The sequence below is a fragment of the Perognathus longimembris genome, chromosome 1, assembly GCF_023159225.1.
Source record: "Perognathus longimembris pacificus isolate PPM17 chromosome 1, ASM2315922v1, whole genome shotgun sequence".
Lineage (NCBI taxonomy): Eukaryota > Metazoa > Chordata > Mammalia > Rodentia > Heteromyidae > Perognathus > Perognathus longimembris.
The window spans coordinates 27,814,186-27,831,384 of record NC_063161.1 but is presented as its reverse complement, the minus strand read 5'-3'; the positions used below and the strand labels follow the sequence as shown (position 1 = coordinate 27,831,384).

General features: G+C 33.4%; 1 protein-coding gene across 4 annotated transcripts in view; it reads left to right on the top strand.

Moving 5' to 3' along the window:
- Mettl25 (methyltransferase like 25) overlaps positions 1 to 11,826 on the top strand; it is a 45,590-nt gene extending 33,764 nt beyond the window's left edge. For 3 of the 4 annotated variants that reach the window (XM_048358688.1, XM_048358700.1, XM_048358694.1), the window contains exons 9-13: positions 2,317 to 2,390; positions 5,249 to 5,342; positions 9,049 to 9,123; positions 9,692 to 9,763; positions 11,519 to 11,824. In XM_048358688.1, the coding sequence (XP_048214645.1) occupies positions 2,317 to 2,390; positions 5,249 to 5,342; positions 9,049 to 9,123; positions 9,692 to 9,763; positions 11,519 to 11,611 (408 nt within the window). In that variant the 3' untranslated portion in view covers positions 11,612 to 11,824. Of the gene's footprint in view, positions 1 to 2,316; positions 2,391 to 5,248; positions 5,343 to 9,048; positions 9,124 to 9,691; positions 9,764 to 11,518 lie in introns of all 4 variants that reach the window. The other variant, XM_048358682.1, reaches the window with a different exon arrangement.
- Positions 11,827 to 17,199: the final 5,373 nt, after the last annotated feature.

The window sequence follows — 17,199 nt, the reverse complement described above, 5'->3', positions numbered from 1 at the left end:
CCTTTATACATTTATTTATATATTATCTCAACACCATTTTATATAATTTTCTCAAAACATGAGAAAGTTTAACTATTTCAGGAGTTTGATATAAACGTTTCCATCTACTAGAGCAAAGCCAAGAAAAATTCTAAGAACTGTAAGCAGTTTATAGTACTATTCATGCAATAGTATATTTCCCAAAATGCCTTGAATTTCAATGGAATAAGATTAGATGTTAATATGTAAAATGGGATTTGAGCATTTTGGTGAGAGAAATGAAATTTTTCAAGGAAATGAGGGTTACATAACAGAGATTTTTGTACTGTGGAAACGTTAGTGAGGTAGGAAAATGCACATCAAAAATATATCTGGAGATGAGATTTTAGAAGAACCATTTTGTCATGGTTTTCAAGGGAAGGAAAGTTGTCAAATTAATGTGGTTTGTTTCTGTTTGTGTTTTAGAAAGAGACGTTGAAATTATGCCATTTTTCAGTTATACATTAGCATATGAACACTCAAGTATGTATGAGTCTACTACCAGTGTTGGGTGATTTTAGCATTATAGTAGTTGTTGCTATACTAAAGTGCTTTTTTTGACATTTTTATTAGGATATATTAGTTATAGAAGGTGAATTTCTTATGATACTTTTGAACATGAATGCAATGTATACATATCAAATTCTCCCCTTCTGCCAGTTCCCTTATCTCCCTCTACTTAAAAGAGTTTCAAGCCAGACATCAGTAACCCCAGCCACTCAGGTGGTTGAAAGCTGACGATTGTGGCTCAAAGCTATTCTGGGTAGGAAAGTCCATGAGACTCTTACCTCCAAATAGCTACCAAAAAGCCAGAAGTGGATCTGTGGTATAAAACTAGCCTTGATCTAAAATAAATAAATTAGTTCAATAAAAACAATCTAAATAGGTTTCATTGTTCTACTTCCATACATGTGTATAAAGTACTTCAATCATATTATCATATTTACCTCCTCTCTTTGTCTTTTTATTTTTTTATTTGTTGTCAAAGTGATGTACAGAGAGGTTACAGTATACGTTAGGCATTGGATACATTTCGTGTACTGTTTGTTACCTCCTCCCTCACCCTCCTACTGGTACCCACCTCCAACAAATTCTTATGTACCAGTTCCAGATATATACCCAAAGAAAAGTTAGGTACTTGCACACCTATGTTTATAGCAACACTATCCACAGTAGCTGAAATATAGAATCAGTGCAGATCCTCATGGATGAAGAAAATCTTGTACAACAATAGAGTATCAGTGAATCATGATTTAAAAAAAAAAGATGTTATAATATTTGCAAGAAAAGGATAGAACTAGAGATCAACATTATTAAGTGAAATAAAACAAACCTGAATAGATTAAAATGCCACATGTTCTCTTGTATAAAGAGACTATTGCTTAAAAATGAACAACAGAAATGTTAAACATGCTATAAGGTATTTTTTCTTTGATAAATACCTCAATACTTTTTTTTTTTTTCCTGCTGGCCTTGGGGCTTGAACTGAGGGCCAGGGCCTGAGCCTCTCTGTGCTCATGGCTAGCACACTACCACTTGAGCCATATCAACCACTTCCAGCTTTTTCTAAGTAGTTTATTGGAGATAAAAGTCTCACAGACTTTCCTGCTCAGGCTGACTTTGAACCACAATCCTCAGATCTCAGCCTTCTGAGTAGCCAGGATTATAGGTGTACATGGTCACCAGTACCTGTCTTACAATTGCCTCAATACTTCTTAAGCATCTGCTTTGAAACTGATATTCATCAGTCTTTCACTTCATCTTTTCCTGCTTTCCTTTTAAAAACTTTTAAATTTTGATAGAGTACGTTCTTTTTTCCAAAAGTATTACCTTTATTCTCTGTGCCCTTAACAGTGTTATAACCATGCTATGATTTTCCAGGCTTCAGGTGTTTTGAGATTTTCTCACTTGGATTTTACCTCTCTTTCTGAAGGATATGAATCCTACTTGCTATTATCTCCATTTCACCTACATTTGGACACAGCTACATTCACTTGTACATAGTTGATCTCTGACTCAGCCTTCAGGACTGAGTTGGATGGCTAGTCTTAATAGTTTGTTTCTACATGTTTAATTGATAAACACTCCATTTGGCACTCTAGTTCATTTTTTATTATGACTTTTATTTCTTATTCACTATTTCTTTATGCTTTCTTAGAATTAATTTACAACAGAAAAACTATAACATCTCTACATTTAACAACAAAGTCAGTTTCTTATACTCATCACTGTGCCAAGTCTTACAAAATCCATTTGTTTTAATTTTTTTATGCTTCCATATGTCTGCATTTTTTTCAGCTGCCTACTGAATCACTCTTCTACCGTGCTGTTCTCCAGGATATTATTAAAGATTGTTTTGGCATCACCAAATGGTATGAGGACTTTATTCTTACAAGAGTAACTATGGTAGGGTAGGGGATTTAGCTCAGTTGGTAGGCTTTCCTAAGTTATCCAAGGTGTCCTGGGTTCGAAGTTGATGTTAACACTTGGGTTAATTTATTAAGGGTAACTATTTGGGGTTTTATTTGGCATATACAAATAACAGAAATACAACTACTACATCTTATTAGTCAGCTTGTACATCCTAGGCCAACATTCTATCACTGAGCTACATCCCATCCCCTTATCCATGTTATTAGTCTCTTTCAAAATAAGAACTGTTGTACACACATACAAGAAACATTAACTTTTTTTCTGCTGCAGTTAGGAGCTTCCAGTTACAGTTTAGTTGTAACTTTGACTTGGGTATAATGAAATGGGAAAATGAAAATCTTAATAGCTGTCTCACAAAATTAAAACTGTTAAATCCATAATGTGTGATCAAATTGAAATTATGTTACATGTTTTAAATTGGAGAGTAATTTAAAGGGGTCTGGAGTTCCTATAAGTGGTTTATTAAGCTTTTCATATGTAATATATATTTTACCATATGAATGGCACAAAATAAATAATGTTATTAATATTTTGTAATGATAGAGAAGCTGAATTTTAGTACATTCTCTCCTGCATCTTCTTATTTTCATTACTTAGTGTACATTCACTTCACCATTTCCTAAACTTCCTACAATAATACTGTTTCTTTGGAAAGTACTATGAGTAAAATGTGCTCTTGCAATTGTATTTTTGGACGAGCACGTGGGTGGTGTTGGTTTGACTTGAGTGGAATTTTAATTAGATGCTGTGCATTCACTTTTATTAAGAAAGAATACAATTCCTCTTTAGCATGCTGACCATGCATTATTCTAACAAAGGTCCCCCTATTTAATCTCTTCTTAAAATCTCATTATTTATCTTTTAGAAGTCATGTCACTTTACTAACTTGTTGAAGATGTCTACTATTTCATTTTCTCTATACCCCAAACCAAAATATCCTTGCGGTAGCACTGAAGGCTATTTCTAACTTGTTAATATCCTTTCCAGTGCAATCCATCGCCTCCATCTTCATCCTCTGCACCCTGAGCAGCTGTCCCTGAACACTCTGTGGGCTCATTATTTCTTCCCATGCAGCTAGTTTTACAACTCGTATTCTTCCCTAGAATGGTTCTCTTAACCTGGAATCTTCTCTTCCCCATCTGCTGCCTTGACTACCTCACTCTTTTCCTTCAGGTCTACACTAAACATTATTTTCGTTAGGAGATTCAACAGTTAACTATCACTCATCCCTAACATTTCATATCTTTTCTCTTGCCTCTAGGTCAGCTCTTGACTGGCTTTCCTTACTGACATATTATCTGTGTTTTTGTTGATTATCTCTCAGTTCAGATAATATTTTGTTTTTGCTTTGACTCGTCTACTTTGATAGAAGAACCAAGGAACCTGGCTGCAGAATATTCTCTAAAAACTTTAGAAAGAGGATGAAGCAGGTTTTTATTATTTTGTATTTATATTCTTTAAATTGATATTCCAAAGAAGGATGATTTTAAAACAAATATTATATGGGAGAAAATAATTTTAATACATTGAATGCTTTCTGTATGATCCTCCTCTTTAAGGTTCCTAGTACAAGCCAAGCAGACAAATCCATAAGATTCTTATCTCTGCATAACCAGCAGAAAGCCAGAAGTGGAGGCATGACTCAAGTGGTAGAGCCTCAGCCATGAACAAAATAGCCAAACAGGAGCAAGGGATCTGAATTCGAACCCCCTAATATATATATCCTAATATATATATATATATATATATATATATATATATATATCCTAATATATATATCCATATATATATATATATATCCAGGGTTCATTTATATTTTAAAGACTTAGTAATTTGGTGACAGCAGAAACACCATCACCATTAACAACATGAGCCTACTTAGGAACCCGAGACAGTCAAGATTGCCATTGGATGGCCAATTTCAATGAGACAGACTCTGTCTCAAAACAAACAAAAACAGAAAAATGAGCTCTACTGCTGATCCCAGTTCCTTCTTTCCCACTACATAAGAACACATTGTGGGCTTACACACCTTCTTTATCATCTGTTCACCTCTAATAAGTTATACCAGTTACATATCTAACAATCATATTGATTGCATTGTGACTTCTGCTAAGAGAAATATTCATTGTTTATTCATTTATTTCATGTTTTGTTTTAATACCAGGTAGGTCCTGTGTGATATTTTTGTACCTATAATTGCTACAGTAGGCCTAAGTTGCAATAAAAAAAGTATAACCTATGATACTAAAAATGTATAATTTACTATGAAAACCATGTCATGATACTTTGGTTAAACAATAGTGAAAATTGGAGGCAAAGTGGCATCAAATCAAACCTAGTACAGCATATGATACTTGATAAAGAGCTGGATTTCAAGAGGTTCTATTTACAAAGCTGTTGAATTATTTTACTATTAGCAAATATTACCATGAAATGTATACTATAATGTTAGTCAAACCAAATGTGTTTCATTACTCAGTGGAAACTTTGAAAGACTTGTTAGTTCCTTTTTAAATGGGGCTTTTGTATATTCTAAGCTCAACTTTTGTTCTCACTATATTGTTTTTATGTTTTCATCCACTGTTATATATTGTAAGAATTCTCAGAAACAGATCCTAAGTATTTTGTAATGTCACTTATGCATGTATACAAAAGTATTACTACATTTCTTTCACATCTGAATCTCATGCCATGTAATTTAGAAGATATTTGAAAGTATTTCATGTCTAAATTGAAAACCATCTATAATTTAAATTGGAGAAACTAAAAAAAACTATTCAATTTTGTTTTGCAGTGATCAGCATATTGGGAAAATTTATTCCAAATGTTCTTCCTTCCTGGATTATGTCAGAAAGTCTTTGAGGAAGCTTGGATTAGATGAATCTAAGGTCAGTGTGTGACTATTATTTTCACAAAAGACAAGAATTTCTTTGAAATAATGCTTTGAGATCATGCGAAATAATTTGCCTTCTACTTTTCTACCACTAGCAAGACTCTAAATTAAAGTAAAACTAATTTTCCAAGCCAAGCACTGGCGTCTCATTACTGAAATCTTAGGTACTCAGGAGGCTGAGATCTGTTGATTGTGTTTCGAAGCTAGTGTGGTCAGGAAAGTCCATGAGACTCTTGTCTCCCGTTTAAAAAAAAAAGAAAATTGAGCTGTGATGTAAATGGTAGAGTTCTAGCTTTGAGGGGAAAAAATTACCATTATCTTGATTTTTTTCATTCATCTTCCCTGTTAGTGTGATAGTTCTTTGTTATGAACCTCCAAAGAGATTTGTGTGGGAAGTTTAATCTTGAAAACGTGATATTTCACAGATGAAAATAGGATTAAAATGCAAGATAGCACTAAATAGGAGTTAGAAGTAAGCAAGAGAAAATAATTAACTTCTTAAAGCTTAATGGCTAAGGAAACTTTTTTTTAAGTTTGTTGAATGGTTTCTTTCTTTCTTTATTTTTTTTTTTTGCTCAAGGACATCACTCTGCCAACTTGAGTTACAGCGCCACTTCTGGCCTTTTCTATATATGTGGTGCCGAGGAATCGAACCTAGGGCTTCATGTATACGAGGCAAGCACTCTTTCCACTAGGCCATAGTCCCAGCCCAAAACATTTAAATATTAAATTCAAAACACCTTTAAATAGAAGAGCTCTAATATCACAAAGTTCCAGGATTATAGTTGAAAGCATATTATGGAAGACAAAAGGTAATCTGAATATATCTCAAAGGGAAAAATTAGAACTTTCAACAGGAATTACTAAAATATTAAATTGAACTTAGATTACTGTTGTATAGTTAATAATATATTGAAAATGAATAATATATGTGATACAGAAGAATGAAATTACTTTCTTTAAAGAGAAGACTTCCATAACAGGTTAAACAGTATTATTATCTATAGCATTATTTACCTACTTAGTCCTCATTCACTTTGATTGTTAACACGGTTGGACTAGTACTAGTTTCCTCTCCCTAGAGAAATGGTTATTAAAAAGCTACTAGTTTAGGAAGGATTAAATGAGGAAACATATATTACCTCATTTTTCATTTTTTTCTTTGTCATATTTTATTTTGTTTTGTTTTGTTTTTGTGGTAGTAATAGCATTTGAGCTCAAAGCCCTACATTTGCTAAGCAGGAACTCTTGTATCAGAGCCAGGCCTTCTGACCTGATTATTTGTTTATTAATTTTAAGGTAAGATTTCACTTTCTGCCTGGGCATGCTCCTGGATGTACACCTGGGTCTAATCACCTATGTTATTACCACCTAAGTTACTCTTCCTAGCAGCCAGAATAACAAGTATAGGACACCATGTCCAGCTCTTCATTAACAAGGGGTCTTATCAATATTTCTCTGCCCAAACCAGCCTCTAACCCTAGTCACAACAATATCAGCCTCCAAAGTAGCTAATATTACAGGCATGAGCCACTGTGTCCAGCTTATATAAAGCTCTTAACACAGCATGTATTTTAGCATTTGCTAAACTAGATGATATAGCTTTTATGATTTTTATCTCTGTGTATTACTAATAATGTAATATATGATTCTTACATTTTTACATAATTGCTGATATGGTGACCTTTGTAGTCTTGTATAAATGAACAAGAATAGACACTTGTGTTGCTTAAACTAAATATGTATTATCCTTTGTCAAAACAGTAAAAATTCATAAAGATAGTTGTCCTTCCTTGTAGCTTTGTCTTACCAGGTTTAAGAGTAGCCTTGGTAAATGTCCTTTAATAAATTTGTTAATATATAACTAGTATTAATACTAGTTAACATTTATAACTATTATCTCATTTACTCTTCAACAAACGTAAGAATATACTATGTCTACTTGAAAGTTTCCATATAACCCTACCAACATGTAAAAAGGCTGAATAACTGTAGTTTGTTAACTGGAATCAGGACTCAAAACAAGAGTAACTGAATTATTTCTCAGCCATAGTTATAGGCACAGAGCTGTAGGCCATTTCTTTTGCTCTTTGTTTTACATTATTTTTTTCTCATGATTGCAGTTATTACTCTTTGTTTTGGGGTTTATTCTTATGATTTTACATAAACCTTTGTATATCACTTTTCATTCATTTTCTCCATCCTAATTTTTATCTGTGTAATTCTCTTTCATTAATCTCTTTCATACCTACATTGATAGGGATTTTCTTCAACATCATCAGCCGGGTTCCCACATAAAGTTATACACTGTTTGTTCTGAGCATACTTACTTAACTTATTAGCAGTCATGATACACAAGAAGATTGTTTGCTTGACATTTTTTCAAGAGCTAGTGATCATCAGGAAAACAAGCCCAAGGGGAAAAAGAATAAAGAGAAAATCCATGCCTGCCAGTAGACAAATGTATTTCTAAATCCAGTCCAATATATGCTAATGCAAAAGTGTGATGTGAGAGGTACATATTTAATTCAAAGATAGATGAAAGTTTGGGAAAGATGAGATGGTAATTGAGTTTTCTTTTACCAAAGGGGAAATCTTTACTATAGATTTTGCTGAGATTAAGCCTTTTTGTTGTTGCCCTTTTTGTACTTCATAAATTCAGAAATTTAGTGCAATAAGAAAAATAAGATTGGTCTTAAAAAAATTATTTAGACATTTGCTAGGAACACTGACAAATCCATTCAGATTTTTTACTTAATCTAGTCTTTCATTGATTTTTGACATGTATTTTGACACCAGTTGTTTCTAGTCAGTTTCTTTTGGTAAGCTCTTCACAAAGGCCTTTCAATTTACAGAAACAACTTTCATTAGCATTCATACTTTGATTATGTAATTTAATTAACAACAATAAAAAAAAACTTCAACCACTTAGAAATAGAGCCAGATGCCAGAGGCACAGGCTTATAATCCGAACTTTTCAGGAGGTTAAGATCTAGAAGATTAAGATTCAAAACCAGCTCAGGCTTCTCTAGCCAGCAAAATGCTAGGCTAGAGGCATGGCTCAAGTGACAATGCCAGCAATGAGCAAGTAAGCTGAGACACTCCGAGTTCAAACCCCTAAAACTGGTTGAGTAGTCATAAATTTCAACTGGATAATACAGAAAATTGTATATGAACTAAAAGTGACCTCCTAAGTATGAGGATACATATGAGTGTATCTTTCTGAGACAATATGGAAAGTAATATTTGCCGATGGGTTTGTTAGATGGATGTTATAAAACTTATACACTTGTGCTGATACTTGTTTCTGTTGCCTTTGGTCTTTTTCTAGGATGGAGTTTTAGATACTGTTTTTAATTTCATTCAAAAGTGTTCATGGATTTCTGTTCAGTGCATGTTATGTAGCAAAGCATTACATAAAAGTCAAGATTTTATCACTACTTGTTGAAATTAAACAAGATTAAGATATTAGTGACTTTATGATATAATGAATAGCCTATAATGGTACCACAGATTTAAATGAAATAACTCAGTTATAGTGACTTATTTGGTAAATATACCTAAAGAAATCTCTTCAGACATAGCTCATTTTTACAGTAATGCCGTATTTACTTTGCTTTAGCAATATATTTCTTACAGAAAAATGTTCACTGTTGAAGTGTTTTGACTGTCAATACGTTTATGTTGTTTCTATCTGGAAGCTGCCAGAAAAAATTATAATGGAGTACTATGACAAATATAAGCCACGAATGAATGAACTGGAAGCATTTAATATGGTAAGATTCGATTTTCTGGGGGGTTTTTTATATTTAAAAATATTAAATTGAGTATTTCGCTAGACATGAAAACCATTCTATTAAGTTTTGTTATAAATCAACCAATCTCTTGTTTGTCTCATTGTATGGAAAAACTATTTTGTATCATTTCCTGTTTCAGGACTATATATATTAGGTGCCAGTAACGTAATAAAGAGAGCACATATTAGGTTCTGTTAAACTATGTAATAAATGCATAGAAAGAAATTTCAGAAGCCTTTGAACACATATTGGTCTCAAATGCAGTTATTTCACAAGCATTCCTTTTAAAGAATTTCATTGTTAGTATTCCTTCAGATGCTTTCTATCACATGATCGCTGGATTCTACCTCAAAGTCACTTAAAGAACATTCTTTTCCTTTTATTATTCTGAAATACTTTTGATCTGTTCAGTATTTATCTTCTGAAGATGTTCAGTTGGTAATATTTAGCCTATGTAATTTTTTGTAGATATATTTTCTTAAACATAAATATTAAGAAAACACATTTCTTTTTTCGTAAGTTGATCCTATTTTATTATTTCTTTTAGTTGAAAGTTGTTCTGGCTCCTTGTATAGAGACATTGTTTCTTCTGGATAGACTTTGTTACCTGAAGGAGCAGGTAAATTCGGTTATTTTTAAATGCATAACAAAATATCTTTGTTTTTGAAGTAATAGGAGCTTTCACTCATAGCTGTGATAAAGTTGTTTTACATAAAATTAATAAGAATTGCCCTCAAATATTCTTCAATTATTCATTATACTTTTTAAAAATATATAATTGTATGTACAACAAATGTCTTCAGAAAAGCTGCCATAATACAGTTTTTGCATTTTAATTGTATGACAGTTACTATAAGTAGGTAGTAAACACAAGCATGAACACATGACATTTAATAGTCAAAATTAATAAAGATCATGAATAAAATGCACTGCATATACATTTCATTTTACAAAATTTTTCATTGCCTTTTAATTCACTTGTAGGCTTTTGGACAAATTCTGTAATATAGAAACTTCATACTAATCAATGAAGATTGTTTTCTGGTTTTCTTTTCACAATTTCATATGCTTTGTCCCTGTAGAGTGACCAAAAAAATTACTGTCTTGGATTATTGTTGGGAAAATATTTTTTTGAAAATATATTGTAGAGGCTGGGAATATGGCCTAGTGGCAAGAGTGCTTGCCTCGTATACATGAAGCCCTAGGTTCGATTGCTAAGCACCGCATATATAGAAAATGGCCAGAAGTGGCACTGTGGCTGAAGTGGCAGAGTGCTAGCCTTGAGCAAAAAGAAGCCAGGGACAGTTCTCAGGCCCTGAGTCCAAGGCCCAGGACTGGCAAAAAATAAAGTAGACTGCTAAATCATAGTCAAATTATAGCCAATTTGTGAATGTTTAACCCATTCTTAGACTCAGTTATTATAACATTTCCACCATAGTTCTTTTATTTTAACAGTGTTATTTTGTCGTGTGGATCTTTTTTCAACAAGCTTCTTTAAACAAATGGATTTTAACAAAAGTGACTTTGTTTTAATTTGTGTTTTTGTGAAAAAAAGGCAATTTTTAAGTATTAAATACTGATATACTTTCCTGAGTAGCCAACTACCTCTAAGTCACTGGAGAGCCTGACTCCCAAATTATGTACTGTTTTTAGGTGACAGAATCAGTGCATATTTTATCAGGCACTCATTTCTTTTTTCAGACGTTTCCATTGACCTACATAAAAGTATTAGGCAAAATAATAACTATAAAGGTTAACAAGTCTGGGGGCTGGGAACATGGCCTAGTGGCAAGAGTACTTGCCTCGTATACATGAAGTCCTGGGTTCGATTCCCACCACATATATAGAAAATGGCCAGAAGTGGCACTGTGACTCAAGTGGTAGATTGCTATCCTTTAGCAAAAAGAAGCCAGGGACAGTGCTCAGGCCCTGAGTCCAAGGCCCATGACTGGCAAAAAAAAAAAAAAAAAAAAAAAAAAAAAAAAAAAATTAACAAGTCCTAATGAAGTTACATAAAGCATAAAGCACATAATTATCCATTGCTGTTATTTTTAAATTTCTTATAAAAGTAACATTCTAGAAAAAGTTAAAATATATGAATATAAAGAAAAAAATTTAAAGTAACCATAACCATAATCCTCACTTGCTATATTAACTATATATGTGATATATATTCTAAGGATGTTCTCAAATATATAGAGTTTGCATTTTTATGTATATGTGCATATTATTAACAGTTTAACTACATTTTAACAAGATAACCACAATGTATACATATATTGTTTTATTTATAATGTTTAAAGAAAAGAAGCAAAAGTTAATTAAAAAAAAACAAAAATATACTTGTATATCCGAACTACTCTTCCATTTACAGGAAGATATTGCGTGGTCTACACTTGTGAAGCTGTTCGATCCTGTGACATCACCCAGATGTTATGCTGTTATTGCGCTGAAGAAGCAGCAATGACTTAGTGGAAGCAAGTTTTTAGTTGTGTTTGTTTCTGGGACTTGTTGATGAGATTGCTTTACTGAACATTTATGTCTTATTATCTAGGTGTTTTAAAATAATTGCTTTATATTTTAAATAATAAAATAATTGATCATGAAAAATATCATACTATTTTTACACTGTAAAAGCATAAGTTAATAAATTTAGATGTGATGAAATACAAAAAAGAGTTGACCGTCATTCCTGTTCTGTATATGAACCTTTGATATTGGCTGTATATCACATTTGACTTTTGTTGACTTAGAGCACATTAAAAGGTACAAGTGTAGTTACAGGCAAACGTTGAGTAGTATTTATTTTTTCTATATTTTAGAAAGGTTTTTCACGTTTCCATATGGGAAAAATTCTGATTTAATAAGGACACATACTGAGAAACAAAGCCAGTTATAAAAAGTGTCTAATGTAAAGCATACGCTGTTTTAATCAAAATTACATGAGGTATTTTATTCCATTAAAGGAATGCGTATTTTGTAAGTGAGATATTCACTTTGAGAACTTACTAAACTATTTATCTTACTAAAATCTAGCGATGGTATGGCACTTAATGGCATTACCTTGTACTCTGTAAAAAGCTAGTCTGAATAAAGGAAGATTGAATGGGAGGAGACAGCATCTTACCCAGTGTAGAATGGGTTCCTTTCATTACAAGAAACTTTGAGGTTTCTAATGCATCCAGAATTGATGAGCATCTGGGATAAAGCTTCTTTGATGCTCAACTAGAAAACCTCTCTAAGATTCTCCGGAGAGCTAACCACTTTCTTAAATTTTAGAGTCTTCCTACATGAGAATAATGGGTTTGCTTTGGATTGTCATACTGAATTTGCAACTTTATGTATGTGAGGGATCAGTTGAACGCATCACAAAACTCAGTAGGTAATAGCACTTTACTAATCTTGTTTTATGCAGGCATGCATGACTATGAATGTGCTCACATGTGCCATCCAAACCTTCCCTTGCTGGGGAATCTTAAGCAAGTCCCAAGCAGTTTATTACTTGTCATATGTGCTTTAATATGTATTTCTAACAGCTAAGGATTTTTCTATAATAATAAGATATATAGGTGTTCTTACTTAGTTTTGATTTGCCCAAAAAGTATTTCAAAAGTTTGTTCAATTTAAACCTGATTATTCAGGTTATTGCTATGTGATTGACCTTTTGGCAACAATACTTGATAATTTTATGTTTCTTCTATGACATCACATCCAAAGGCACATCCTGCTAGACTGCTCCACATTTAATGACACTGAGATGAAGCAGGGGCTTCGGCTGCTGAGAACCTGATTTATCTAGTTTAATCCCCATTCAACCTCCTCTTAATGGCGTTAGAAGGTAGTGGCAGAAATTGAAAACAGTAAAAATGTCTTTGGTTTCAGTGTACAATTCTCTCCTGTTGTTTGTTATATGAGTAGATATCTAATGGGGGGGGGAACCTTCATTTTTTATTAGAGAAAAGGAACTTAGACCTGCTTCTCATCAGCAAGGAAATACTCCTTTTTATAAACTTATTTTATTAGCATAAATTAATTACACAGAAGGGTTGCATTGTAATATTTACCTACATTTATATAATGTAGTTTAATCAAATTTGTTCCCTCTGTTACTCTTTCTTAACTATGCTCCTTTTGCACCTTTTTTTATAAGTTTTCAGTGGGTTTTATCATGCTGTTTTCATACACATGCGCAAACACACACACACACACACATACACACACACGTCCCTCAATCACCTATCACATTCTTACTTCCTTCCCCTCCCCAACAATCCAACTTCTTTACAGTCATATCATTTTTTCTTTAGGTCTACACTTAACATATCAGTGAAAACTTGAAATACTTACCCTTACATTTCTCAGCTTAATTTATCTGTTCAACAATATAATCGTCTCAACTGTCTCTTTGGCCATCCTTCTCTCTGGTTCCCCCAAACACTTGCTAGTTTTCAGGTCCCCAGAGTAGCTCAGTCTAAAACCCAACTGATCAGCAAATCTACACATCCAGGCAACTAGCTGTTCCTGGGAAATGAGCACTCCACTAGCCAGTTGTTCTCTGCTATTCCACAGTGATCCTCTGGCAGTGGATCTTGCCTTTGCCAGGGAGGGCAACACCAGTAACCCCTTCCCCTTCACATCTCCAGCTTCTGGCTACTTAAACTTCTCAGCTCATGCACGTCACTCCCTCTTTTTGACAATATTAGTTCTTAAGTATCTCCCATCCAGATGCTTAGACACTCAGGTGTCCAAGACTTCCTATGTCATGAATGTAGACCCCTTTTCAAGATGGCACCTTCATGTAATTCGATGTGGGAAGCAAAATAATGTTTTGAGTTGTTGTTTGTTTGTTTTTCCCCTATCACTCCAATGTAGTTACTATCCCAAATGTTTCTACCCATCCTTAGCATGGGCTTGTCCTGAAACTTTTCTTCTTCTGTTGCTAAGGCTGCCTAACTTACCTTATGGTAAAAGCTTCAGATCTTTCCACCCTCAGCGCCCATAAATTGGCTCGGCAAACTATTTTCTTATTCATTCTGACACCTTTCTATTTCCTCACACTTTTCAACTCTCCTGCCCTTCTTTTTTAGTTACTAGTGCTCTTTCTCTCTTGATTATATATCAAATATAATCTCTCCCTTTCTCTTCTCATTCACAAACAGAAAAAAAAGTTATGTGGCCACCTTGCCCTGCCTCCTTGAGCAAGGAAAATTCGTAATACTTACAATGGATTAAAATGTTGTCAGAAGTTAAATTTAGCAATTAGTACCAGTTTTGTTCATATTTTAGATGTATTACTCAAGCCTCTTAACATGAGACAATGTACAAAATCAGATTGAGATAACATCTCAGTAAAAGCAAAGAATTGGAATATGTTGGTGAGACTGCAGCATTATATACATGAGTCCACATAGCAGAAACTAGTTTTGTGGCATTATATTACAGTTTAGCTAAAGAATGTGATGCATTAATATAAGCATCGTTCTTACAGTTAATTTCTGGATAAATTAAAGAATAGTCTTAGCATCTTAGAATATTATTGGTAAAATTGAGTTTTATTTAGTATTCATTTTGAAAACATTTACTGAATGCTCACAATGTGTCAGTATGGAGTCAAGTATACGCCCCTCTACTCAACAGGGTTCGCAGGGGCTTAGCTGGCATTCCCAAACTCTTGGCTTTAATCTCCCTTCTTCCGTCCTTTGTAGAACTATTTAAAGATAATTTAAGAAATAAAAAAAGATTAACAGTGAAATTACTAATTACAAAAGTTAGGCTCAGAGTTGAGTCAGGATGATAGGATTTTTTTAAGTATCTTTCTGAATAAATGAGAGGGCGTCACAGATTGAATATCCCTTATCTGAAAGGCATGAGACCAGACATGTTTCAAATTTTAGACTTTTCCAGATGTTACATTATTTGCATATACACAATATAATCTCTTAAGGTTGAAACCCAAGTCAAAACAAAATTTACTAAAGTTTCATGCACACCTTTTACACAGCCTGGAAGTACTTTTCCCCCAGTATTCCTAATAGCATTGTGCATAAAGCAAAGATAATTTGTATGGAATTTTACATGTGTGGCTTTATGTTAATATGTAGAAGGTTTTCATTTTTAGACTATTCTGTTTTCAGATTTTCTGGTTATAGTCACATAACTCCGAGTACCATAATTTCTATTCATGTTTTTTAAATTGTTTTGCACTAATAGGTAAGTTACTCAACAATCCAGTGTACCTCGGATTTTAATATGTAAAAAGAAACCTAAGAATTCAATTAAAGTTGTTGATATGATTAATATGTTCTTCTGTCTCCTCCAAAATTCATGTGTTAGAATCTTAATCCCCAAATGGCATGGTGTTGGCAGGTAGGGCCTTTTGAAAGATGCTTAGGTCATAAGGGCCTCAGACTCCTGAATAGTTTCGTGCTGCAATAAAAATATGACTCTGGGGCTTTGTCCTGCTTTTCTCTATGCAAGGACACAGAAAGAACTCTCATTCCATATGCCAATACTGTGATCTTGGACTGTCGAGCCTCCAGACCCAAGAGAATAAAATTGTGTCCTTTGTAAATTACCAACAGAGAATGTTTCTGTAACAATCTGTTGTCTCTGAAGGAGAAAATTGGGAGGATATTTGTAGGATTTTATGTCTGGGGTCAAATATAGAAGAAAGAGAGTAGTTGGAAAATGCACATGACATAATTGTTATGCTCGTGTATGTATATATACGTGTGCATATCCACATATATGTATGTATATGTACATAAATACAAAGGTCTTAAAGCAAATCTTCACAAATAAAACGTTGCTGTGTGAGTTCTTTGCCAAGGTGAGACAATTGTCTGACATAAGTTGATGTATAAGAATTCCCTGAGATAAGCAATGGAGTTATTTACTGGTTTCCAATCTTATCTTTCCTAGGCACAGTTTTCTTGTAGCAAACACATACATCATGTTGACACAGTTGGTTTCAGTACTTTGACCCAGGGACTCTATCATGTCGAGGCGGATGCTTCATGTTCTCAATGTGCAGCACATAGTTAATGGTGAATAATATATGACCTTTAGTGGTTATGTTAGTTAAATGTTCTAGAGGGACGAGAATAAGAACAAAATGATATTTTTAGTACTGATTTTGTAGGGAAAATATTTTCTAAATTCTACTCAAACTTATTTTAAAAGAAAAAGAATAATAGTCAATGAAAGAAAAATACATCCAGAGAGAATAAGCCATATGTAAAATTGGCAAATAAATAATAAAACTGCTATAACTCTGATAAGAATATATTTTTAAAAGCAACATTTTACAAAGGACATTCCAGTAACTAGTACCTGGAATGGAAAAGATTCACTCTACACCTACAGAAATTGGAAAGATAGAATATTAAGAACAACCTTTTGCTACTACATTTTAAGTAACATAAGATAAAAATTTTGTTTCAGGGCTGGCCTAACAGTACAGTGCTTGCCTTGTATACATGAAACCCTGGGTTCAATACTTCAGAACCACATATACAGAAAAAGCGAGAAGTGGTGCTGTGGCTCAAGTGGCAGAGTGCTAGCCTTGAGTAAAAAGAAGCCAGGGACAGTGCTCAGGCCCTGAGTCAAAGACCCAGAACTGGCAAAAAAAAAAAAAAAAATGTTTCAAAGAAACAAAATATTCCAAATAATTAATAAACAATTATTTAGTTGAATCTAATCAATCCTTTGCTGAATCTCTTCTTGATAAAGAATTTGTAAATGTTATGTATATATTTTAATCACTGATTCTTAGCTATGTGACTAAGACTAAACTAGACACTAAGGGTTAAGAGGATGTAAAAACTAACAGTTGCTAATTTTTAGGAGGTTAGACATTGAAACATACAGTAGGTATATGAGAAAGTGAAGATGATAGCTAAGTTCTTAATAGTACAATTGTGTGGAGCAGAAACACAAAGCTGCTGCGTAAATACACAAGCCTTTCCTAGGAACTGTGTCCTAGAACTTTTCATTCCTACTCCATCCTAGCTGTTAATTATAGTTTCCCTTAGGCTGTTTTTAAATGTGCTTCAT